Here is a 27,568-nt window from a genome sequence, read left to right as displayed (position 1 = left end):
AATGTGGGGGCTGATTTGCGCAGAAGCAAAGACCACCCAGCATTGGAGGAAGAAGAGAAGTAAGAGGATCCATGACATTTTTTCTTTTTCCGGCAGTGGCAAATGGGGGTAGGTAAAAGCGGGGAGTGCATATGGGGAGTTTGTGCCCAAATAATGAATTTAATCCCTTCACCCAAAACTAATGTGTAATGCCGCGTACACACAACCGGACTTTTCGAAGGACTAGGTCCGGCCTTTCCGTCTGAGTTTCGGTGGAGTTCCGACGGACTTTCCAAATGAACGGACTTGGCCACACACAATCACACCAAAGTCCGACGGATTCGAACGTGATGACGTACGACTGGACTAGAATAAGGAAGTTCATAGCCAGTAGCCAATAGCTGCCCTAGCGTTGTTTTTTGTCCATCAGACTAGCATACACACAAACGGATTTCTCAGTCCGGCGGAGTCCCGGTGGAAAAATTTAAAACATGTTCTATTTCTAAAGTCCGCCGGATTTTTGGCAAGCAAAGGTCCGATGGAGCCCACACAAGATCGATTTTGTCCGACGGGCTCGTTCCGTCGGACCTTTGCTGTCAAAAAGTCTGGTCGTGTGTAGGCGGCATAAGTGTTTGGTAGAGGCTTATAAGAACTAGGACTGCAGGCAAAAAATTTTTTTTTCATTTTGGATAGAGTTATAACCCCTGTAACTTTTTTGCCATCTGTGTCTCATTTGGGAGATTCCCTTTCACTTCCAGTCTCTTAGCCTAAACAGGAAGCGAAAGGAAACTCGTCCAAAATGAGAGAATCCTTAGTTTTCACCAGGGTCACCAGATCTAGTGTCCAAATTTGAAGATTTCCCCTCTTTTCCTGTTCTGGGGACAACCCAAAATTTGGGATTTCTTTTACATTCTCTTTTGAATCCTTCAAATCCCTCTCCACTTTATTATTATTATTATTATTATTATACAGGATTTATATAGCGCCAACAGTTTGCGCAGCACTTTACAACATGCGGGCAGACAGTACACTTACAATACAAATCAATACAGGAGGGACTAGAGGGCCCTGCTTGTTCGAGCTTTATCCAAAGCTAGGAAAAAAATTGCTCTGTGGACTATGTTGCAATGCAAAATATTTTTTTTAAGAATTTCATTCAGCAAGGAGCAGTGATTATTATGCTTAAAGTGGAACACCAAAATGCTAAATTATTTTAAATAGCATGCCTGGGGGAGCCCTAATCCCTAAGACCTTCAGTCTGGTAGGGATTTTAAGGGAAACCCCACAAAAAAAAGGCATGAGGTCCCCCTAAAAATCCATACCAGACCCTTTATCCAAGCATGTAGCCTGGCGGGCCAGGAAAGGGGACCTGGAGCCACATGCCCTCAACATGGGAGGGGGCTTTCCCGGCAAAGCACCTTACCTTCATATTGATGAAAAGAATGGGCTCTTCTTGTCAGTCCTGGCTGATGGCTGGCGGTTGTCGGGAGTCTGTAGGCAAAGGCCTTATTAGAATCCAGAGGTCCCCTTTAATAATAAGGGGGTCCCCATGTACTGCGATTCCCCAACATAAATGTGTATGAATGCATAACACCTCTACTCAATAAAACCAAAATCATAACCTAGAAATTAAGACACACAAATGTATAACAAGTACTTTATTGCAAATAAAATGAAAAAAACAACCCAGCACACACAACCAATCCCTCGGCCATATTTTTCAGAGATGCCACTGCTATCTCAACCCTTTTCTTTACGTGACAAAGATTCCTGGTGACTTCAGTGGTTCCTACTAACACACTAGATGCAAGCACCCACAGCTTAGCCTACATAGAAGAGGTAGAAGTACCGCTTGTATATGATGCTTGGCTCCCACCGAACAGGGGACTGTTGGATCATCCCTAATTAATAAGAATGCACCAGGAGGAGCTGAAACACACAGCAGAGACACCCAAAACTCCCAGGTGAACAGGAACTTATTCAGAATGTATGGCAAAGTGATCTTTAAGAAATACTGAAATATAACTGATTCTTTTATATTAAAATAAAACTAACAGTTACTATTTTTTTTAAATATGAGAATATAAGCTTACAACACAGCACATGTTTTACTTGTATATGCCATCTGCTTTTTTCAGTGCTTGAAAATGTACTAATTGCATGGAAGGAGAACCATTCATCTTTCATGTGTACTTGATGTTGTATGACTAATACTGGCAATATTAACCGGATACATGAGTAAGAGCAGAGGTAACAAAACTGAACCCTTATACATGGTATACAGGAAGGAAATGTGAAATATATTTATGGTGAAATACTCCCCCACCAAATGCAGCAAACCGCTAACAGTATTGTGTGGGCTGCTACCACTGGATTACTACTGAGCATTACATTCCTTTTTCCTTTCACTCTTACACATGACGTCACAGACAACAGTTTATGTAGGCTGCAACCTAGTTCTGATGCACCCACTTACCTTTTTCTTTATTATTTTAGCCACCGATATCCCCCGTAAGAGGGACATTTATTTATTTTAGGAGGTCTGTAATTCAACTCCCTTACTGCATCTACAGGTTATATAGTGAATAGCAGATTAAACATATGGGGCACATTTGATTGTGGTAGTTAGTTGTAAATGCCCTTTTCAGGGGCCAGAAAAGATGGCTGCATTTACAGTTCTCACTTACCATCAGCATGCTAAGGCCTCATGCACACTGGTTTCTTGTAAACGCTGTTTATCCTGACAGGAGAAAATCAGCATTATAAACTCACCTAAGCTGCATTTTTTCAAAACAGTCTATCAGATTTTTTCAGAGTTTGGAGTTTGGGAGTTTATTTATTTAATTGGGCAGAATTTTAATTTATTCTGGCCATTAAATGAAATAAATGCTGAAGTGCGTTTATGGGCGTTTTTTGGCGCTCAACGTTTTTGTGGTCAGAAGAACTGCTCTTGAACGCAATTTTAGGCCCATAAACTCCACTGTTAAAAACGTCCATGTGCATGGACACAAAGGATAACATAGAGGGGAGTTAAGGGCAATTTAAAAAAACGCCCAAACTCACAAAGACATGAGTTTACCAACAGCAGTGTGCAGGAGGCCTAAGGCCGCGTACACACGGGCGGACTGTTCGCCCAACTTTGTCCGCTGAACAGTGTTTCAGCGGACAGTCCGCTCGTGTGTGGGCTTCAGCGGACAGTTTCAGCGGACAGTCTGACGAACAAAGTTTTTCGGAATTCCCGTAAGACAGTCCGCTGAAACTTGGTTTGAGCGGACAGTCCGCTCGTGTGTAGGCTTGTTCGACAAACTAAGTGTCGCGCATGCTCAGAAAGGATTTACACGGCGAAGGTTGCATTGCAGTGTATTGGACGTCGTATTTTTCGTCCCGTCGTACGTGCCGTTCACGTCATCGCGCACGGTTTCAGCGGACTGTTCGTTCATCGTGTGTGGTCAATTTGCATGAGCGGACTGTTTGTCGGATTGTTTGACAAACTAAGTTGGGCGAACAGTCCGCCCGTGTGTACGCGGCCTAAGGCCGCGTACACACGCACGGACTGTTTGCCCAACCTTGTTCGTCAAACATGGTATATGTCACATGGTATATGTCACATGGGTTGGTCACATGGGTTGATGTCACATGGGGACTATGACATCGTAAGGGGGCGGGGTCACCATGTGACCAACCCATGTGACATATACCATGTGACACCGCCCCATTGTCACTATATAAGTGGCAGCGGAGCGTGTCCCTGGCATTCCGGCCGGAGAGCTCGTCGAGTCAACATCTCCAGGAGAAGAAGAAGAAGAACAAGAAGAAGAACAAGAACGGAAGGCGGCGGCGGCGACGACAGCGGCGACAGAAGACCGGGCCACCGCCTGTAAAAGAGCTACAAGAAGGCGCGGTGGCCCGGCAGAAGAACCGAAGGCGGCGACAGAAGAACGGAAGGCAGCGGCGACAGAAGACCGGGCCACCGCCTGCAAAAGAGCTACAAGAAGGCGCGGTGGCCCGGCAGAAGAACCGAAGAGGGGGACAAGACCCCCGAAGTCGGGAGAAGAGGCCGGCGGCGGGGAGGAAGAAAGCCGGACTCCTCCGCTAGTAAAAGAGCTACACACACATAGCGGAGGAGTCCGGCGAGAAGACCCCCGAAGACGGAAGACCCCCGGAGCTGTGCAATAAAATATTTTTTCCCCTGTGTTGTGTTTTTTTTTGTACTTTATTTCACAGGTGAATGGGTAGGGGTACATTGTACCCCATACTCATTCACATAGGGTGGGGGGCCGGTATCCGGGGGCCCCCTTCTTAAAGGGGGCTCCCGGATTCCGATAAGCCCTCCGCCCGCAGACCCCGACAACCAACGGCCAGGGTTGTCGGGAAGAGGCCCTTGTCCTCATCAACATGGGGACAAGGTGCTTTGGGGTGGGGGGGCCGCGCTGCCCCCCCTTCCCCAAGGCACCCCCCCATGTTGAGGGCACGCGGCCTGGTACGGCTCAGGAGGGGGGGCGCGCTCGCTCGCCCCCCTTTCCTGGCCGGCCGGGTAGCGTGCTCGGACAAGGGTCTGGTGTGGACTTTGGGGGAACCCCCACGCCGATTTTTTTCGGCGTTGGGGTTCCCCTTTAAGCCCATTCCAGGCGGCGGAGCCCGCGACGTCTCCTTCGCGGGCCCCGCCTACCTGTACACGCGCTCGAAATGGGCGGACTTTCCGAGCGGGAACAGTCCGCTCATTTCGAAAGTACAGCGGACAGGCCCACACACGGGCGGACTGTTCGCTCAAACACAGTTTCAGCGGACAGTTTTTCGGAATTTCCGAAAGACTTTGTCCGTCCAACTGTCCGCTGAAACTGTCCGCTGAAAGCCCACACACGAGCGGACTGTCCGCCCAAACACTGTTCAGCGGACAAGGTTGGGCGAACAGTCCGCCCGTGTGTACGCGGCCTAATGCCCCGTACACACGATCCGAAAATCGTACGGAAAATACCGCTTTCGAATCGATCGTACGATAATCGGATCGTTAGTACAGAGCTTTCGAGAGCCGATTAGGACAGTATATCCGATATTATTCTATCGGACATGCACGGAAATTTTTTTCGTACGATGCCAGATCGTACGATTTTCGTTTAATCAGTACAGCTATCGTTCGAAAATGCAATACAAATGCATTACAACACATGACATCACTTCCGAATTTTTTTTCTGTCGTGCGGGAATTTTCGTGACTTTAGTAAACTCATCAGATTCGATCTGAGATTAGCATGCAATAAAAAACGGACGATCATTCGTCCGATAATCTCATCGTGTGTATGGGGCATAAGAGTAATTTATGAGAGATAGTGGCTCTTATATATCAGATTGGCCTGCTCTGCAAATGATTTGGACTATGCACATAACCAAAGACCAGGCATATTTTGCTAAGTTTATTGCAGTTTTATCTTACAGTTGCTAATTGTCCTAATCCTAGTATTCTTTTTTTTCTTGCAGCACTTTTTTATTTTCTTAAAAAACCCTTATAACCCTTATAAATAACAAACATGTTATACTTACCTCCTCTGTGCAAGAGTTTTGCACATAGCGGCCCGATCCTCTTTATCTGGGGTCACCCAGTGACGCTCCTGGCTCCTCCTCTTCTCGAGTGCCCCCCACGGAGAGCCGCTTTCCAGGGGGGCACTCGTGCGGGAGCTCTAACGAGTCCTGCTGCTGTGTCCATTGACACAGATAGCAGGACTCGGCCTGCCCCTCAGCTTCTGTGTCACTGGATTTGATTGACAGCAGCAAGAGCCAATGGCTCCTGCTGCTATCAGTCTATCAAATGAGGATCCAAGCGTCTGGAGCTGCTGTACTTGTCCCCGTCAATGAAACGATCGGGTTCAGGTAAGGAAAAGGGGGGCTCTGGGGGGCTGCTATACTACAGAAGGTTTTTTCATCCTAATGCATAGAATGCATTAAGGTGAAAAACCTCAAGGGTTTACAATCTCTTTAAGCTGAATCTCTGAATGCGCTAATCAGAAATAAAATAACTTTTTGCCTCTTTGAAGAAAGCTACCATTTTGTAAATGCTGTTATATTCTTGTCTGGGAGTGGCAGCAAATGATACAGAACTTGCAGCAACAGATGCTGTAAACTGTTGCGTGTCTGTTAATAAACTGTGATAAGCAGGTCTTGTAGAACGGTTTTTATTAAGCACCAATATATACTCCTGGAAACCTTTTATGTTTATTTTCCCATTGGGCCTCACACCACCGTTGTCCATATCGCTGAAAAAAAAAATTGTTTATTGTATAATGTATCTGGAAATTTGAGATATTTGAGATATGGTGTTTTATAGACCTGAGCTAGGAGCTGTTTCTTGTTTTTTTTTTTTTTTTATATATTTTATTAAAGATAACAGAAAGTACAATCTACAATAGGATCCATGTACAGTAATAAACAGTCTATGAAGGAACATCTGTACGGCCTATGCCGAATGGTTATCCTGTATCAGGTGAGGTGGGACGGGGAAGTGGGGGAGGGGAGGTTAAGGGGGGGAGTGGAAGGGCAAACGTCTTGGTATTTGTTAGGGGTAGAACCTGACGCTGGTCCTTCCACTCGAGACTAGTAGTGGGGTAGAAGAGGGGGAAGTAATACTGCATTTGCAAGTAGCATGGTGTAAAAAGTAGCAACGGTGACTCTGTAAACAATCACCAAGTTAAGAATACCGTAATGTTATGGTCATGAATTGACAAATCCGTATTATGTTCAACACTAAGGAAAGAAAAAAAAAATAGTCTGAAGGTAGGCAGTAAAGTAGGTAGGAGTTCATCATGTGACGCTATATGCAGGTCTCCAGGTGCTCAAGAGCTGTCTTTGTTCCTGAGGGGTTAGGCAAGAAGTTATAAAGGAAGACCATTTCTGGTGAGGTTACGTAGAGCCTGGTTGACTGCAGGTGCTGGCATTTAATTGCTCCCTGTACAGAGCAGATTTAAGCTCGGTTATGACTTCGGATAGTCCAGGAGGTGAGTTGGAGATCCGACGATGGAAAATGTTACGTCTGGCTATAAGCAATGTAAAAAGTACCCATTCGAGATGCAGCTTCGGGATTATGTTGGAAGTCGTCGAAGTGTTAGTACAGTGAGGGGGAAGCCAAACAGCAGAAGCATGGATTCTTTGATGATGGTGAGGGTTGTCACATTCTTGATGAATTGAAGTATGGAGGAGCAGTAAGTGGCTATTCGTGAGCAGGTCCATAGCCTGTGTAGCAAAGTCGGTTTGTGTTGCAGGCACCATGGGCAGAAGGGACCAGCCAGTGGTGGGAGAGTCGTGGAAAATGGAAAATAAGCTCCGTGCAGCAAACTGAACTGCGTCTCCCTCCAGATCTCACATCTTGTGATCCTCCTGGTTATTTGGAATCCCTTAAGGATGTCAGATAGGTCTATCTGGCCTGGGAGGCCGACAGCCAGGATGACATTGAGGTGGTGTGTAGAGGTTTGGTATAGTGTGTGTTGAGGGAATGATAGACTTCCGGAATGGAGTACTTTTTTTCTGTGATCAAAATGTCCAGGAAGGACGGCTGGAACCGTTTTGTTTTATTGGGGCAAGTCTTGGCAAGGAAGTCCTTGTATTGCATGACATGAAAGGTGTGGTGATGAGGTAAGTCAAATTCCACAGCCAGGCAGTCGTAGGGTTTCAAAGTTGAATGATCTGCTCCCTGGTAGAGGGAGTGGGCCAGGATGAGACCTTCGTCCATCCATTTGGAGAATGGTTCATATTGCAAGCTCAGTGTGAGCATGGGGTTGTTCTGGATCGGTAAAAACCTAGAAACAAAAGGGGAGAGACCCAGTCTTTTCCTAGTTTCTCTCCAGGCCACAATTGTATCTCTGATTAGAATGTTCTGTTTGAGGTGGATAGGGATGCTCCGGAGATTGCTATTAAGAAGTGCGGCCACATCAAAAGGGTGAGCCACTGCTGATTCCAGAGTGTAGTTGGAGTATCGTGAAGATCTGACAATCCAGTCCATCCCATTTCTAAGCAAGCAAGCAGTGTTGTAAGCCATAATGTTGGGAAGGCTGGCCCCGCCATCGCATTTGGGGAGGTAAAGTTTAGATAAGGCTATTCCGGGTTTGCCCCCTTTCTGTAGGAAGTTTGTGAGGGCCCTGTTGAAAATCTGGATGTCTTTATGCTTTAATAGCAGTGGTAGCGTTTGGAGTGGATAGAGGAGTTGTGCAAAACTAACCATTTTGAATAAAGCGCATCTCCCAAAGAGCGATAGTGGTAGCCTCGCCCAGGCCTCCAGTTCTCCCTGTATTTTGGCAATCAGTGGGGGGTAATTAAGCGAATAGAGAGAGGAAGGTTCTTTGCCAATGTGTATGCCCAAGTAAGTGATGTGTTTATGATTAATATGGAAGGGGGATAGAGGAAGTTGCGATTCAGGGCTGGTTTTTCCTAATTGTAGCAGCTCACTTTTTGTAAAGTTTATTTTTAATCCTGAACACTGCCGGTACGAGTCAAAGATGTCCTGAATGACCGGAATGTCAGACTGTGATGAGGTGGTGAATATGATTATGTCATCAGCGAATAACGCCACACGCAGATTTTCCGATCCGAAGGGAATCCCATGGAGGTTGGGTGAACTGATGAGGTGTAGAGAAAGGGGTTCAATGGCCAGGTTGAAGAGTAGAGGGGGGGCAGCCCTGCCTCATACCTTTGTGGAGTCGTATAGGATTAGATTGAACTCCCGCGGCAATCACCGTGGCCATGGGTGCAGAGTAGAGAGTATGAATGAACGTCAGAAAAGGTCCTGTGATTCCAAATTTTTGCATCACTAGAGACAGCCATTGGAAATTAAGTTATCAAAGGCCTTTTCAGCATCCAATGATAGTATGGCAATTGTGTCTGAAGGCCTTTGATTGGCAAACTCCAAGGCTGCGAGCACTTTCCTAATGTTGGATGCTGCTGATCTGCCTTTAGTAAAGCCAGCTTGTGCTGGATGTATGAGCGATGGCATTATGTCTGCTAGGCAAGTGGCTAGGATTTTGGATAGGATTTTGGAATCTACGTTGAGTAGAGATATGGGCCTGTAGGATCCAGGTTCCTGTAGGTCTTTGCCTTTTTTCGCTAGAAGTTTTATGTGGGCTTGGTGCCCTGTCGGGAGGTAGGGCCCCCCTTGCCAGATTGCCAGATTGTATTGTATACTGACAATAGTGTAGGAGTTACATGGGTATTCAGTAGTTTATAGTAGTAGATTTACCATTGGCTAATCCACTAACGGTTTTGGTTATCTCTTCCTCGGTGATCAGGGAATTTAGCATCTCCAAGTCATCGGGAGCTATCTGGGGGAGGGAATCAGAGTCGAGCCATGTAGAGGCCAGAGACTGGTCCATAGGTTCGTGGACGTAGAGAGAAGTGTAGAATTTTTCCAAAGTGTTGTTGATATCTTTAGGGGACGTGGACATGGTGCCATCAGGGTTACGTAGGGAAACAATGTGAGTGGGGGTGTAGATGCCCTTGGTGAGCCTGGTCAATAGTTTCACTGCTTTGTTCCCATGGTTGTGATATTGTAATTGGGCGTACAACATTTTCATCTGTTCTACATTACTAGCACAGGTGTCAAAGAAGTTTCTAGCATGTAACCTTGCCTTGCGGTTGTCTTCTGTATTTTGTGTGCGGAGTAGTGTTTGAGCCTGTCTCACTAAGGTACTAGCTTCCAGATAGCTTTCGAGAGTTTTCTTCCTGTGGGCAGCGGTGAAGGCTATAATCCGCCCTCACATAAATGCCTTGCCCACTTCCCACTATAGATTGGGGTTCTCCTTATGGGAGCCATTATTGTGGGAGCATTCCATCCATGCTTCTGCAAGGAACTGGTGGAAAGAAGCATTCTGAGTTAGATAAGACGGGAATCTCCATTGTCTATGGTCCGTGTTGCGTCTCAGGGTGTCAAGAGAAAGGGAAGCAAAGAGGGAGTGCATAAAAAGTAATCGATTCTAGCAAATGACTTGTGGACTGGGGAATAGAAAGTGAATTCCCTATCTATAGGGTGGGAGAGTTGCCATGCATCTGCTAGCCCAAGGGCTTGTGTCATGTGGTAAAGATGGGTGTCTGGTGTCGATGAGGGTTATTTGTGGCGGTGTGACGAGTACGTTCTATCCTTACTGTCGCAGTAGGTCGAATTGAAATCTCCTCCTATGAGGTGTGGAGCATCCAGGTCGTTGACCAATTTCGCCGTCAGGTCACTAAAATATGTCTTACCTGGGGAGTTTGGGGCATATATGTTAGTTAGCCTAAGCTCGCCAGACGTGAATTTGAGAAGAATGGAGATGTACCTGCCCTCTGCGTCATGTTCAGAAGAAAGCACGTCGCAAGTCAAGTGTTTATGAATTAAAATGAGTGTGCCTGCTTTTCGGCCTTGGGAAGCTGAGCCCAGTACAGTGCCTACCCAAAGCTTCCGCATGCGAGGGAAGTCCTGCTCCTCCAGGTGCGTCTCCTGGAGTAGGGCAATGTCTAACTTCAACCTCTTTAGGTGACGAAGTATTAACAACCGTTTCCCAGGGGAGCGCAATCCCTTCACGTTCCAGGAGAAAACGCGAAGGGGCTGCATTGTACATGGGGGGGGGGGGGGTAAGCCGTTCAAGGACTCTGAGCTGCTTTGCCTGCTGAAAAGAGATTGAGAACCGTGTAAAGGGAAAATAAACATTGAAAGCACTCTGTAACTAAGTGTAATAGCGAACCTTCCTCCCTCCGGGTAGAGGATAACGTAAAATAGAGAGGGACAACAAGGGTATGAGGGGTGATCAATAAAGCAACAATCTACAATCTGAGACTTCTCTTTTTTCCGTATGCAATTTCAACGCCCGGTGATACGCTAGCCCGCGGCATGCAGGAATACGAAAAGGTAGAGAAGTGAGTGGGGAGATCAGAGGACAATCACGGATCCCTGTTGTAACATAGTTAGGCCAGGGATGAGTGACCGCCTTATTTATAGCCGAGGATGAGGGTTAGTGAATGATCCCATGTGGAGAAGTTGCATAGAGTCACACTGAGAACCAAACATACATTGGTCATAAAGAACAGTAATAAGAAAAAGAAAGAAAAAAAATTAAATGAACCTGGGAGAATGTTGCAAAACCTGAACATAAAAAAAACAGAAAATCAGTAAGCAGTGTCAATGCCCATCAGATTGGTGCAAGGGCTGGCTGTGGAGTCTGCCCCGCCGCCACCTAAGTGGCACAGGAGGACCAGCAAATGGGGAGACAGTCACACCGCCAAAGAACCCTACCCATACCTCGAAGCAACCCTTTCCTAGGAAGCTATGGGGTCAACGAAAGTCAGGTTGATCAGACGGAAAGGTAGATTTCAGGCGCTTGAGGAGGTCCTTCCTGGGACTGCGTTGTTCTCGCTGGCCCTGTTTCACCTTGTCCGCATTGGATTCCAAAGTTGAGTGTGCAGTCGGGAGCATACGGAGAAAGGCGTGGGCCTTAGCAGCCGATTGGAAAGTAAGCTGTTCCCCGTCCGGGGCTTGAAGTCGAAGAGTTGCTGGGTAAGCCAGGGTGAAGCGAATATTACGTTTGAACAATTCTGCGCATATCTGTTGAAATTCCTTTCTTTTGCGTGATAGCTCCGCTGAATAGTCAGCGAATAGCAGCAGCTTGTGCCCATCCACAACAATGGTGCGTGACTTCCGAAAACTTTGGAGAATGTCCGTGCGATCCATGTAGTTGAGGTATTTGGCTATTACCTGCCATGGTCGTTTGTTGTCGGTGGATGGCACCCCAAAGCGATGCACCCTTTCCACCGTGCAGTGGCGATTGAGGCCCAGGTCCACCGGTATAGTAGTTGTACATAAAGTAAGTAGCGTGTCAGGCTTGTGCGATTCTGGGAGGCCTATGATCCGCAGGTTGTTCCTCCTTGAATGATTTTCAAGGTTCTTCATGTGATCGTGTAAATGTTGTTGGTCTTGCATTAATTTTTTGAGTGCTGTATTCATATAGTACTGATCGTTTTCCAGGGAAGAGATGCGCTGCTCCCCCAGCTCCTTCCGGAGTTGCGCCATGCCCTCTGTCGCCGCTTTGTCCACTGCAGCTGTAAGGGTGGGCAGGAGCAATGCAGCTACCGCCTGTGCCAGACTGTCAGGGGAGGCATTTTGGGTCTGGTTGCCAGGGCTGGATGTGTCCATCCTTTCGCCTGCCGGAGCGGTATCTCACGAGTTGCCGTGTGAGGTGGGCGGCAGCGCGCTTTGTGGGGCAGTGAGCGCCTGAGGTGCAGCGGCCATCTTAGGAATCGGCTGCTGTCCTGAGGAAGAAGAAGAGCCGTCTCGCGACCGAGATCCGGATCGCGAGTGCGGCTGGGAGAGGTACCGGTTCATCCGCTGAGGTGAGCGGGATCGGCGGGGACTGGTCTCTGTCGAGTGGGGACTGCACTGTGATTTTTTAAGCAGATTTTTGCCGCGGGCTGAGCGGAGCCTCCGGGCTTTCCTCCCTTCATATACAGCGCCGGAACCGCAAGTCGTTTCTTGTTTTAAGATAAAACGTATACACATAGGTACCAAGCTGACTGGACCTGTGGCTAAACAGCATTAAACTAGTATACACAGCATTAGTAATTGGTAAGGTTAACATGACCTGGAAAAGCATGCAATGTCACAAAGAAACAAGTCTAACTATAACTCTTGACAAAGACTATTTAAAAAGTGTCACTCTGCACATACAGACTTTTAGTGGGTGGGTGGTTCTACACATTCCTAACAAAGGGGTACCTCTGTAGGTGACTGCAAAGTACCTGATGCCTAACTGTCAATTGTTGGCCAGCTTTCGTTGGGACCCTTCTATAAGTGGTGCACATGTAGCTGTCACTTTAAGACTGAACACAAAGGATGGCTGATGGGCTGTTAAGCAAGGGACAAGCTCAGTTAGCATTAACTGTGGGCAGTAAGGGGTTAAACTTGGTAGTTCCACTCACTACTCCCAGTTTGCAACAGATAAGGTCCAGTATGCTTGGCGATCAGTTGTCCCAAAATTCTTAGTCCTCACAATGAGGTCATCACAAGGCTCAGTGTCTCAGCTCCAGTCCCAGCTTAGCAATCAATCTTTTTGCTGCAAATTCCTCAGGCTCCAATGGACACAGTGAAAGCACCCCATACAGGCTTTGTCCTCTCTAGCGCAGTGCCCAGCAACAGGTCTGCACTGTCTCGATCTGTCCTTTGGTCTGCCAAAATAGCTGCACATTTACCTGGGGAATGTTCTCACTCTCCTATGTTTGTGAGCAGGAGATCCTGGGTATTGAATTCCATGGCCCAATAGCCTCTGTTCACTTGTATTGTGCAGAGTTCATTCAAGGACCACAGTTCTTATGATCCTTGGCGTCTGCATCACAAGTTCCTCTTTCCCCCTTATTGGCTCAAACACTGCTGCTGGTGAAGGAGCGAGAGGGGAATTTCTCACAGAGCCGCCCCTTCATAGAGTAGTGCAGCAGCAGGGAAGCAAGAGGAGAGAATCAGATGAAGGGCACACACCCTGGTGCACCTCTCACACTCAAACACAGCAGGATAGCAAGCGCACACACAGCTTGAAGCTGTGCTGCTTTCTCACAGGGGGTGTGAGTGTGGGCTTCACACACCAGGTATTGTACTGGTGCTTCTAGGTGTAATTATTATCAGTCAACATGTATATTTATATGTGGTGGTTTGGGCTAATTGCAGAGTTAATCTGCCCCAGTGACAATCACTCTCAGTCTGTTGGTGCTTAGATTGCTGTCCCACTAGATGGAAAATCTGCACAGGGCAAGACTAAAGTGGGGTCTTGTTTCACAGCAAATTGGAACCGATGAATGAAAAATCGTACGGAAATTTTCATACAGCAAAGGCTTTTTTTTTGTTGTTTATTGTTTCTGATCATGCGTCTTTCTTTTCTGAATTTTCTGGTAGGAAACTTTTACAAAAAGGGTATACATTAAATGATAATTGTTCGTTCTGTTCCCTACGAGAAAAATTCTGGAGTTTGTCCCTTTGGGAATTTTCGTACGAAAGGTCGGAATGGCCTGTCGAAAGTTGTGTACACAGTACATACTATATGAAAATCCTACAAAAATTCTTTGGATGAAAATGTTCGCCCAATTTTCTTATTGTGTGTAAGAGCCTTAAGAGCATAGCTAATCAGACATCCCAAGTCTCCCGCGAGTTTCGGGAGTCTCCTGCATTTGGCTACGGGCTCCCGGACACCTGTGAGCACCGGGCAATCTCCCGGCTGGGCCTGTCATTCTGCCACTGACAGAAGGTGAGAGCAGCCCAATGGAGTACGTCCACTCAGGCTGCTCTGTCTTCTGTCTATGGCCAGGGGAGGGGGTGAGACAGAGCTGGGAACGCTCCGCTGGTGGACACTGAAGGACACTGATAGGCTGCACTGGTCAGCACTGATGGACACTGATGGGCGGCACTGGTGGGTGCTGATGAGATGGCATGAACGACCACTGATCGCCGCCACTGGTGGGCACTGATGAAATGGCAATAATAGACACTGATGGGCGGCACTGAAGCGTCACCTCCCTGAAATTAGTTCTTGCAGGTTGGGATATCTGGAGTATAGTCATCAAATCAGAAGAGGAGAATGTTCACTTAGCTTAGTAAATCACGTAAAGCAGTGTTCACTATAAATGCCCCATCATGTGCAGAGAAAACTGATTAGATGACTGAAGTGTAGATATCTTCACCTTACTCACTTAGCTTAGTTGGCATTTACTCTGGCCAACAACAGACATTAAATACTAAATATAAAAAAGAACAAGATTGTACCATCTGCAAGATGATTATCCTGGGCTGTTCAAATAGAGTAGAGTTGCCTGGGTGCCAGTTTTCTTTTTTGTACAGGAGTCCATTCATGTTTAATAATAATTACCAAAGTTTGTGTAAATTGTGTAACCCTTTTTGTTGTTGCAGTCTACAGATTTAATACTGAACACTGGATATGACATTATCCTCCAGAGATTACTGGATGGGAGGAAGATGTGTAAAGATGTGGAGGACCTACTGAAGCAGAGGTAATAATGTTAACCACTAATTTCTATAACACAAACATTCACACGTGCATTACCATTATTCAGTATTTAAACTAGGATATTTTCTTGTTCTTAAAATGGTTTTATATGATACCAATAGATTTTTACAAACCCCATTGAACCAGAGTTTGAAGGGGAAAAAAGCTAATTAAGATTAAACAAGCCGTGCTTTTTATTTGAGTGCATTCAAAGACATTGAAGGCAGCAGGAGTATTAAACCTTGTGATTCACCCAGTAGTTCTTCATAATTCATGGCTCTCTAGTGCATGAAGCAGAGGGCCAAGAATGAAAAAAACATTTTCTGTAAGAAAAAAAAAAGTTTTTTTGTATTTTCAGGGTAACCTCTAAAATATGTTCATTCACTATCTCTCTTTCACAACTTGCAACAAAAATGTAAGGGTATTTTAATAGAGGGATGTAATCCCATCACCTTAGTCAGGATCACTACCACAATGATTTGCCTAGTATGCCTTTACTTGATGCCTTCTTTGATGCCTAAATGGTGGGGTAAGATCAACAGCAGTTGGTTTTGATATTCCTTGATTTGGAGCATGAGGTATAATAACTGAGTCAAAAATGTCAGTGACTGCAGTCTCTAATAAAACATGAGGCACCCCTTATCTATTTTTAATAGTTAGTTGGGATGATCTTCTGAATCCCCGCTCAAATCATAAACATTTCACAACTAAACTACCCAATTTGGATACCGATACCTAAACCTTAACCACTTGCTGACTTGCCAACAGCAGTTTTTTTTACTGCCTGGCGGCTTGTGCAGGCACTGTGACATACAAAAGTGCTGCTCCGCTCATGTGCACCAGCATGATTTGCGGTGCTTGGCTTGCGGCTGCTGTGACCAGCCCAGATGCCATGTGATTGCTGTATGCAGGGGCGAACTGACAACTCATGGGGCCCCGGGCAATAGGAGATTATGGGGCCCCCAGGCAATCAGAGATTATATTATTATTGTATATTACATATACAATTACACAGTATACACATACATGTATACACAGTATACACAGACATGTTTCTATTGACTGAGAAGGTACTGGAGAGGTGGGGTAGCTATAATCTAAGGATTTTTAGACCAAAAGGATGTCGGCAAGGGACATTTCAGAGACAGATGTAAAAAAAACACAGATTTTTACATACTGTCCCTGGTTTTACTGAGGCTGGCAACCCTGATGGGGCCCACTAGTGGCCCCGGGCCCTCAGACAGTGCCCGAGTGGCCAAATGGTCAGTCCGTCCCTGGCTGTATGATCACACGACACATAGTAAACAACAGTCATAAATGGAATCCATTCATGACATCATTGTTTACTACTATGTGTGATCTGTGATTGGTCACATGTGACCTGGGCCAACCACAGCACCCTGAATTGTAAAATTGTAAACAAAGAATGATTATCACTGTAACAAGCAATCACAGTGTAACAAATAGAAAATCCCTGATCCATGATCAGGGATCACTGAACTACTCTTTTCTTTAAATAATTTTTATTAGATTTGAAAAAGAATAAACATACAAACAAAGAGCCTATTGAGCATACCCAGGCTTGCCTGGTCTCAAGGACCATACACTATACACTGAACTACTCTAATGAGAGTAATTAAAGCAAAATAAATAGTAAAAAAAGAATAAAAATGATAAAACAGCCAGTATTCCTGACCACAGCCACACCAGTCATATGATGATGCTGCACTGCACTGGTAACAGTATGTAAAACAAAATGTGAAAAAAACACAAATTGTATTTATTTCTTTATTTTATGAAAAATTATGACAAAAAAAATTACAACCTCACAAAAACTTGCCATGCCTCTTACTAAATACTGTGGACTGTCTACTTGTCAAAAAGAGGTCATTTTGGGAGGGGGCATTTTAGGGCCTCAGAAAATAAGGAAACATGTGGAGGAGGTTCAGCGTTTTTCGTTTATATAGCAAAAGAGAAAAAACCCTAGTGGTAATCAAATACTACCAAAAGAAAGCTCAATTTGTGTGAAAAAAAATATATAAATTTAATTTGGCTACAGAGTTCAATGACTAAGCAATTGTCAGTTAAATTATTGCAGTGCTGAATAAAAAAAAATGCCCTGGTCATGAAAGGGATAAAACCTTTGGGAGGTCAAAGAGTTAAAGTTTAAATCCACCCAAAATGTTGGTTTTAGTTGTGATTCATTTAGGAAAGCAGTAAAACCACATTCAGATGGTACCACTTTTTAGACTTCATTGGAGATATGTTCCCTCACTTTGTTTTTAGTTGTGATTAGAGTTGGGAAGGATTCGAACCCTATTCAGAATGTACTGCTTTCTAGACTTCATTTAGAGATATTTTCCCTCACTTTATTTTACCAGACAGGAGGGGAAAATCTGCAACTGGTGCACAGAAATAAATAAAAAACTGACAGGGGTTCTATCCTTCCCCTACTCTAGGGAAAAAAACTATTTTATTTCTGTCTAATTCTTTTGGAAATCTACCCTACTTCCTGTCAGGTAAAACCATTGTTACCATGACAGGAAGTGAGGGGATAGCTCTCTAACCAATAGGTGTTCTAATTCTTTCCCAGTCTAATCAAAACAAAAAAAAAATATATAGCAGAACATAATTTAATAGGATTTTTGGACTGTATGATAAACGAATGAAAAAGAGCTTTGAGATCTTGAGAGTAAAAAAATAAAAATAATAAATAAAAAAGTTTACAGATACAGTTAAGCCATACCTCCCAACTTTTTGAGATGGGAATGAGGTACACCTATCAGCAAAAGTATGCAGGCATAGGCACACCTCTGGCCATGCCCCCTTAAAGGAGAATTGTACAAAAAAACAAGATTGGTTAAACCCACAAGTGCTTTTTTTTTATCACTACTATTCCTTTATATTGGCTTTTGGGGAATTTACAAATGCGGCAATTTAGAAATCAGATAAAAGGTTTAGTGCTGGAAAACACTTTTTAATAGATAAAAAGTGAATTTTATATACATCTATATAGATCAGACCAAAATGAGGGACAAATGAGGAAGAATGAGGGACAGAGAGGCATTGCTCCAAATCAAGGACAGTCCCTCCAAATCAGGGACATTTGGGAGCTATGGTTAAGCAGTGTTGCCAACCATCAGTATTTTTACTGGCAGCCAGTAAAAAACTAGCACTTTTCTCCAGCCAGTAAATGCAAGTGACAGGAAAAGGTTGCCAGTGACAAATATGGCTGTGAGGCTCAGCCTCAGGTCTGTTAGAGGCAATGCCTGAGCATGTTGTGTGATGTCACAGTGTAAGGGAGCCAAGCAGAGCGGCTGGAGCCTCGTGCACGGGTGTGTAAGGCAAGCCAGGAGTGGGACTGTCAGTGCTGTTCAGACTGGAGTCGACAGAAGGGACCGCCTGGCGCAGAGAGAGACTGTCACTGTGACTCAGGAGGGGACATGTTTTGTCGGCGACGTGTCAACATCATCATCTGTGCTGCTGCACATGGCTGTCAGTATCAATGTGAGAGTAAATTTCATGTGTGTTTGATGCCCATTCTAATTTCTTGTCTTCCTGAGTTCTATCCTGAAAATAAATCAGGAAATATGATTTTTTTGCCTTAATATCTAGCTTAAATCACATTGCTTATTGAATATCATCATTGTTTGTGGCCTAAATACTGAAATTTGCACTTAAAACTGTAATTTTGTCATTTTTGGAAATGCCAGTAATAACTTGGCTATGCCAGTAAATTTTGGGTGTCATGTCAGTAAATTTCAATATGGTAGGTTGTAGACATGTGTCAATAAATTTGTTTCGCTTCATTCCGTTTCGTATTAGAATTAATTCGTAATTTGTGTCTGAAATTCAATTTGGATTTGTACGAAATACACATTTTTCATTAGGTTTGTTAACTTTTCGTAACAATTACAAATGTTTGTTATGATGAATTTATCATTATGAGTGGCTCCCACCATCCCTGTGCTGTGCTCATTATGAGGGGCTCCCACCATTCCTGTGCTGTGCTGACTTCCTAGGTGTTTGAACTTCATCATAATGAATAATCGTAATTAACGAACATTCTTATTTGGTCTGATTCTGAATCTCCCATTGACTACCAGTACCAGTCTCCCACTCCCCTATTAAAAAAGGTAATTTTCCCAACCCTCACTCAGCAGCAGAAGAAAACCTCTGATTGGTCAACAAAACACCAGTCACGTTTCCGTTGTAACGGAATTTGGATCCGAAATTCGTAAACAAAATTTAGTATTTCGTACAAAATTCGGAAGCATAACAATTAGTATTTTGGATCCTTCCGAATGTACGAATTCACGGAAATTTGTACGAAATTTTGATTTGTACGAAACTAATCGCACATGTCTAGTAGGTTGAGTAAAGCCATTTTGAGCCTTGAAATCTGGTCACATAAGGCCTCACTCTTGTTCTGCTCATTTTGATTTAATACATTAATCCTTCTACACTGGATTGTCATCTTTTTCTTTCTTTTTTTTTATTTTTTTTATTTCTCAAAAGGGCCATTGCTGAAGAAAAATACGGAAAGGAATTAGTTCAAATTGCAAGAAAGGCCGGGGGACAAACTGAAATAAAGTAAGGAAGATGATTAAAGTTTGAAAAAACAAAAACAAAAAAAAATAAAAAAAAAATAATGACAGTCAATGGCATATTATTTTAACTTGTGGCATGCAAGATTTTATAATACAGTGATTTGTTTTGCAATGCAGACTGTCATTCTATATACTCAATACTAAATAACATAGCTTACCAATACTTAGATGTGATGGCTGCATTTGTTTTATTTTTTTTAGGCTTTCTTTCCTTTATTTTCATCTGGTAATCTAGCCAGAAAGTCTGTTGTTTTTTAACAGAACAAGCTCTCCTTCAAATGTTGCAGGTATAGTGTTGAGACAAACCATTTACCACTGACAGTGGTGCTTAAGATTATTAGCTTTTATTTATTCATGTAAAACCTTTATCTCAAAAGAAGAAAAAAAGTGTTGCTGTAACTGCTGTGTTAGCTGGAGTTTGGCTCGAAATTGTTAGTGTATCTAAATCTGCTAGTAAATCTAACACTCCCTCTCCCCAGACCTATTAAAAAGTGTCTTCATCCAGAATAGGGACACTCTAATACAGGATGTGTGTTACTGGTCAGATTACCAGGTAAAAACAGAGGGGAAAAGCCTAAAAAAAAAACAAATGCTGCCACCATCTAAAGACTGATAAAATGCAATATATTAGATTTTTGGTTTTTAATGTAATGCCGCTTTCCCTGTTTCATTTATTGTTTTGCCTCATTTAGTACATTATACACACTTTCTCCCTAACCTGTATACTATTAGTGTACCGGAAAATGTGGTGCGTGTTATTTTTACAGTGTTTTCCACTAATGTATACGTAATGGAGGCTGTAGGCCTGCAGTATGTATCTTGATTTTCTATTTAAGTAAAAAAGCTACTAAAAATGTTTGGCGTGAAAAATATCACCTACATTTACATTCTACTTTTACATTTGACCTTTGCATTCGTTACAACTTGCCTGAAGGCAAATAGCTGAATACACAGATGAAATACATAAATGAGAGTTGTTTTTCTGGTAAAGGATTTGTATTTCTGTCTATCCAGATTCCTGATTGGCTGGGAGGAGAATGAGAAAGAATAGCGAATATTCTTACATTGCAACACAACTGATTGGCTTCTTGCGCCGCTTTTACCTCCCCCTATCAGCTCTAAAGATTTAACAAATTGTGTATTGAAAGACGGTAATATACATATGACACTTAGGGGCTGATTTACTAAAGACATATAGACTCTGCAAGTGCAATTGTTCCAAATGAGGTAAAGCTTCACTTTGCAAAGAATACCCAATCACATGTAAGGAAAAAACACAACAGCATTTTTCCTTGCACGTGATTGGATGAAGGAAGTCAGCAGAGCTTCTGATCACTTACTAAGCGCTGGAGCAACTGCACTTTAACCCTTTAAAGTACACATTTTTCAATGAGTTAGCATGACTCAAAATGTGCTCTACCAAACGGTGGAGCAGAACGTTAAAGGGTTAAAAAGTGCACAGTCTATTTGCCTAGTAAATCAACTCCTTAATGCAGGCATGTCCAAAGTCCGGCCCGCGGGCCAATCACGGCCCGCGGTCCGGTTTTGAACGGCCCGCCTGGTTATTTAAACATATACATCTTTTGTGGCCCCCGGCGATCTCCCAGCGCCGGGATCACAAAAGATATATAGTCCGGCTGCCTCGGAGGGAGGAGACGTGACGAGTGCCGTGCACACAGGAGGAGCATTTCCTGTTTACACGGCAGCTGTAAAAGGAAGTCCCATATCTGCCATTGGACGACTGTTCTGTCCATCAGAGGAGGCGGGACTTTCTCTTAAAGAGGCCATTGTGTAAGCAGGAAATTCTCCTGTAGAATGTCTTTGGCTCTCGTCCTGCCCTCCATGGCTGCACTGATGGTAATGGAGGCTGCATTCCTGGCAATTGCAATTGCGGGGCTGCATTCCTGGCAATGGTGAGGGAATTCCTAGCAATGGTGGGTGCATTCCTAGCAATGGTGGGTGCATTCCTGGCAATGGTGAGTGAATTCCTGGCAATGGAGAGTGAATTCATGGCAATGGTGGGTGCATTCCTGGCAATGGTGGCTGCATTCCCGGCAATGGTGGCTGCATTCCCGGCAATGGTGGGGCTGCATACCTGGCAATGGTGGGGCTGCATACCTGGCAATGGTGGGGCTGCATTCCTGGCAATGGTGGGGCTGCATTCCTGGCAATGGTGAGTGAACTCCTAGCAATGGTTGGGGCTGCGTTCCTGGCAATGGTGGGGCTGCATTCCTGGCAATGGTGAATGAACTCCTAGCAATGGTGGGGCTGCATTCCTGGCAATGGTGGGGCTGCATTCCTGGCAATGGTGGGGCTGCATTCCTGGCAATAGTGGGGCTGCATTCCTAGCAATGGTGGCCGCTGCCTTCCTGGCAATGGTGGCCGCTGCCTTCCTGGCAATGGTGGGCGCTGCGTTCCTGGCAATTGTGGGTCTGCAGGTGGGCACAGACCCTTATTTTGCTTCACAGTTCTTTATTTAAAATTTAAATTTTTTTTTTCCTGAAGCTTCCCTCTTAAAATGAAGGTGCGTGTTCTATGCCAATAAATACGGTGTATCCAAATAATACACTCGAGTTAATCTCTTCACCACACACAGCCACTAAGGCAAGAGAATTCTTGTTGGGCAGTGTATTAGTGCTCGGACGAACACACTTAGACCGAATTTTAAAGGTTCATTAAACACCTGTTTAACAAATTTATAGGAAATTCATAAATTCCAAAATTCCAAAATCGAAAATTCGAACATTTGAAAATTCAAAAATCGAAAATTCGTAAAATTCGCAAGTTCTGAAAATTCAAAAAAAAATTCAAAAAATAAGAACGAAAATCTGAAAAATCAATAGAACAAAAATCTGAAAAATCTAAATAACGAAAATTTGAAAATAAGAACGAAAATCCGAAAATGGGAAATCCCGAAAATTAGAAAATCTGAAATAATAACTAAATAACTAATAATAGCTCTTACTGACTATTAAATTGGAGTTCTGGCCCCTTTTTTATTTTATTAATTGATCCCAGCATAATTAATTATTAAATTAAAAAATAATTATATAATTTTAATAATGGATGTTGCTAAAAGAAAAAAAATTTCAATTGAAAAAGTCTATGGCGTGCAAAACACACCCAAAAACTTCCACCCGGTGCCAAAAAAAGTGGACACACATAAAAAGTGAAACACAAAAACGTGCTGCCTCCACAAGGAAGGACCTTACCCTGATCCCCTGGGGCGTTAGGCTCCAGACGGGGACTGAGGTACCAAATACATGGCCCATCCAGCGGAAGCCGGACGACCGCCTTTCTCCGGAAGGTCTGCCGAAACAGACCCACCCAGGTACTAGGGTAGGGGCTCCCCCGAAGGGAAACCCCCCAAAGAGAGGGCGAACCAAGCCAGAAGGCCTTTGTCCACCCTCCCACAAGACGTTCTGAAGCTTAGAAGAGCTACTAGTGAGGTGACTTACATTGTGTGTCACTATATGGGGGGAGACCATTTGAGGCAATAAAGAATGTTTCTTTGCAAATAAATGCCAATAAACATCCCAACCTGTGAATTGTAATTTAAAGGATTGGCCACAAATGACTGGATGTGAATACAGGGCTTATAGAGTTTGATTTACTAAAACTGGAGAGTGCAAACTCTGGTGCACCCGTGCATGATAGCCAATCCAATTCTAAATTCAGCTTGTTCAATTAAGCTTTGACATAAAAGATGGAAGCTGATTGGTTTCTATGCAGAGCTGCATCAGATTTTGCACTCTCCAGTTTTAGTAAATCCCCCCCATTGTGTTCCACATTATTGAAAATAAAACATCAGATCTCACATTCAACAGCTCAAATGACACACAGAATTAGGGAGCACCCTCTTAAAGTAGCAAAGCCCTTTAAGTGCCTAAAGCAGGGCTGCCCAACCTTTTAAAGAGCGAGGGCCACTTAAGCGACTTAGTAACCAGTGGCAGGCCATAATGAGTGGAGCGGGCGGATGACAGGTCCATGTCTACCCTGCATATGCATGGCTCACTCTACTCTATGGGCCTTCCAATCTGATCTGCCAAAATGGAATGGGACAGATTCCCCCTTCTGTTTTTTTTTAGTGGACCAGATTGGAGGTAGGTGGGTGTATACGGCCACAAGTCCGTTTACATCTGTGGCTCAATAGAGGTGAATGGAGGGTCCGATTGGGTCGGACTGATCATGCCAAAGGGGCCTAATGCTGCTTTCACACTGACACGCTGTGATTTACCTGTATTGCAAGTGCAGTGCACTACACCTGTGGCTTTCCTGTGGGTTAGCTGCACTTAGACTTCTATTATATCGTGCAGGTATGAGGCACTTTCTGAAAGCGCACCACACCTGCAGGTAATAACAGAAGTCTATGGCTCAGTGCAGGCAACCCACAGGTGTTCTGCGCTGCACCTGCAGATCAGTTTAAAAGCAGCCCAGTAACCACTGCAGAAGAGATATACACTGATTTTAGTAATAAACTTACCTTAAACAGTCTTCCATTCAGGTATCGCCGGCTGTTGATGTTCCAGACAGAGTGCATTTGGTATCACTCTGCCTGTGACAGGAGGCGGCGCTATACAGGAACCATCGGTTTATGCAGCTCTGTAGCCACTTGCTTTCTCTGCCGCTGGCTTCATTAACAACACTGATGCTCTGGGATGGTGGGTCGGCAACCCACAATCTGGGTTTGCCAATCAACCATCCCAGAGCAGGAGGTCACGGGCCACGTCTAGGCCACTGGTTGGTCATCCCTGGCCTAGAGCTTCCAGCTATAGTATAAAACTGAAGACTTTTCCTCCATTATCTAGTGTTTGGGGAAGTTTTTACAGACATATGAATACAATTTGACTCTGGTGAAATAGCCAGCCCTAAGGGTGGAAATACAGTCATAATGGGGGAGGCAGAATTATTGGAAAATGTGTCAGAAAATGGTGGTGCACTAAAATACCATAGATAGGAGTGAATGAGAATAAAAAAGCATTTTCTGTTATCGTTGACTGGGCTTTCTATTGAGGGGTAATTGATAAGGAAACTGTAATTCCTGGAAGCACAATGCCCTAATATACTGGTGTTTTACTCACTTCCAAAGTATAAATCAATCAATCAGTGATACCCCCGGCAGACAGACCATATTGGGTAGAGGATCTCTGGCTGAGAAAATTAGTAAATATATTGACGGAATTTTACAACCATTTGTGATGCATGATGACATCAGCTATGAAGCCCCACACAACGTGTTTCATCACAGATGATGTCGTCAGGGGGGGTCACCTGTGATGAAACGCATCAGGTGGGCCTTTGGCGGTGCTCTGTAAGGAAAAAAAGTGTAGAGTTTTTTTCTGTTTATATCCATAAGTATGGAATTACTTTGCTTCCATCCAACCAGGGGCATCCTAGCATTAAATTAGTATAGGCCAATATTATCAGTCCTCTGTGGTAGGGAGCAGGCCCACCTCAGAGGCTGAACAGTCACCTAACTGTATTTGTAGGTCCAACCAGGCTCCAGTATCTTCCCAACTATAGAAGTTAGACTTAATACAAGATAAACAAGTTTATAGTTACCTGGTAAAGTCTTTGACCCCTACTATGGATCTATGGAACTTTTTTTAATGTATCACTATTTTTGAGAGGCTGCTTATTATTTATTATTTTTCTATGCTAATTAGTTTATGATAATTGTTTCTGAGGACATATAAACACAGCATCATTTACTATTCATTTATTTAATATTGTTATTGTTTATATGATATAGTACTGCACTATTCTTTTATACATACAGTATATACTAATGGATGTATAGTGTCAGCATTAGCCATTCTTGGCCAGAAGGATATTTCTCCACTAAGTATATACAGTAGATGATTAAAACAATAGTAGAACCCTGTACTAAATATATTTAAAGGCTGGTATACTAATTAATTCAATAATAATAATAATACAAAAAAACTGAAAATCAAATATTAAAGTGGGGACCTTCCAGGACACATCATTTCCGGTATTGGAGTGCAGGTAGAGCTCGTACCGGTAGTTTTAATTACTATTCCGTGCCTGATTACACTTTGACGAATGTAAGTGCAATTTTAAATGTTTTCTAATAAAAATCAAATATGCTACACTATAAGAAGTTCTTACACATCTTCCCCTTGTGAAAGAAGTATACACTTAAAGGCACAGGAGCACTTTACAGGAGATGATAGTAATCAGCTGTCCAGATACTTAGGATATCGCTGGTGGATCGAGTACATGATAGCTATATGGGGATATACTAACCATAAACGATTTTGACCTTCTTTGAGAAAAGAGGTCATATATTTCTGTTGAGGGTGGAGTGTTTCTATCTTGGAGAAGAGGAAAAGCACTGTTTTTTATTTGGGTGTCACTTCTTTTTTTCAACACGATTCTTTAACACTCGATCACTTTTGGGCATTTGATTTGCAGAAGCACTTTTTTAGGACTTTTATGGACTTTAACACATATCATTTTGTGATATATGGAGTTTGTAGGAGCGCGGCTCTGTCTTCTTATATAATTTTCTGAAAACAGTATAGCTCATATCTTATTTCTGTAAAGTTACTGAAAGAAATGGAGTAGAGAAGTAGAAATGTAAAATGTAGTGGAAACTCTACATACTCTACACTTCCCAGTAAATTACATAATACTCTAGTATTCTACTATACTTACAGGGGCGTTTCTTAATGAATAGCAAAATCTTTGTGTAATATGTGAATCAGTATCCCTTCTCCTAACTGAAGAATATTATTTATGTCTAATATTCTCGTATCTCAGAGGCGTTTCCGAATCAATAGCATTGATAGTCAAACTGACTTAAAAGAAAGTGTGAGTTTATTTGTCACACAGTTGGCATCATAAATACAATGTAAAAAGTATAATAGTTCAGTTCAGTGTAGGTAAAAATATATAAAATTGAATAGTTATAAAGCTGTAATAAGCTTATGAAAACATGCGTGTTTCAATGGTTGCTGTCTTGCTGTCTTGAGTGTCCTTCAAGAAGCAACAGGAAATGACGTTCTTAGACTTCTGGCAGAATTCAGCTGTCCCAAGTCATCAGTCTCTGTATGAATATGTCAGGGTGTGTGCGTGTCTGTGAGAGTATGAGGGTATGTGTGTGTGTCAGTCAATGAGTGCCCTCCTTCAATCTCGAAACATCTCGGCTTTTATGCTACATGTGAACGTCATAACCTCACAAATTTAGAACCTTGTATGGCACACATTCATGTCTGCTAACTTCCACAATGTGCGATCCAAAAGTAGATACTATCTCACAGAGTCATATGGAGCTTGATTGACAAGCTCACATGTAACACTCCATACGTGACATAATGTGCTGTTCATATAATGTCATAACCATACATTTACATAATATGAACACATATTAGCAACTTTACATTAAGTAACTATATACTAATATGTATTAACATGACTGAGACTACTCTAAACTTATTTTAACAAGATATAATCCACAATGTATCATTGCTTTAACTACGTAGACACATGTCTATTTTTGTCTTCTCATGACATTCTGTACCAAGATACCATATATGTCATGCTCAAATTGGCTATATCAGAAACTTATTACTTACTCTGCTTTCGATGAGGATATGTTTCACTGAACACTTGATCAAGGTCATTCACACATACTATTTATTATGATTAATCATAAAACCAAATATGTTTTGGAAGCTTGCCATAAATATATTATAACACCTATAAGTGCCGAATTATGAATTTGGAATAATATTCTAACAATCCCCCCTGAATTATGATTAATCATACCAAATTTATTTAATACATTCATAACATCATTTATGTCCCATTCACTCATCCTTGTATCAAATGATCGGACACAATATTCCTCAGAAATGAAGCAGCTAGAAATAACTCTCATTCTAAATGCTATTCTCTTTACTTTTAACTCCTCTTAGATCTATCTATTCAAAATCTTAAAATAATTGTATAGTTTCTTTTTTT

General features: G+C 43.2%; 1 protein-coding gene across 2 annotated transcripts in view; it reads left to right on the top strand.

Annotated features, from left to right (window-relative positions):
• Positions 1-27,568, top strand: part of PSTPIP1 (proline-serine-threonine phosphatase interacting protein 1) — a 117,175-nt gene that overhangs the window by 49,739 nt on the left and 39,868 nt on the right. The window contains exons 1-3 of one of the 2 annotated variants that reach the window (XM_077473399.1): positions 13,404-13,560; positions 14,873-14,973; positions 19,488-19,562. In XM_077473399.1, coding sequence (XP_077329525.1) covers positions 14,939-14,973; positions 19,488-19,562 — 110 coding nt within the window. In that variant the 5' untranslated portion in view covers positions 13,404-13,560; positions 14,873-14,938. Of the gene's footprint in view, positions 1-13,403; positions 13,561-14,872; positions 14,974-19,487; positions 19,563-27,568 lie in introns of those variants that run through there. The other variant, XM_077473398.1, reaches the window with a different exon arrangement.

The sequence above is a fragment of the Lithobates pipiens genome, unplaced genomic scaffold (genome assembly GCF_037356315.1).
Source record: "Lithobates pipiens isolate NorthernLeopardFrog02 unplaced genomic scaffold, aLitPip1_a1.2 Scaffold_8, whole genome shotgun sequence".
Classification (NCBI taxonomy): domain Eukaryota; kingdom Metazoa; phylum Chordata; class Amphibia; order Anura; family Ranidae; genus Lithobates; species Lithobates pipiens.
The sequence above is the reverse complement of the archived record's forward strand: the minus strand, read 5'-3'. Positions and strand labels throughout refer to the sequence as shown.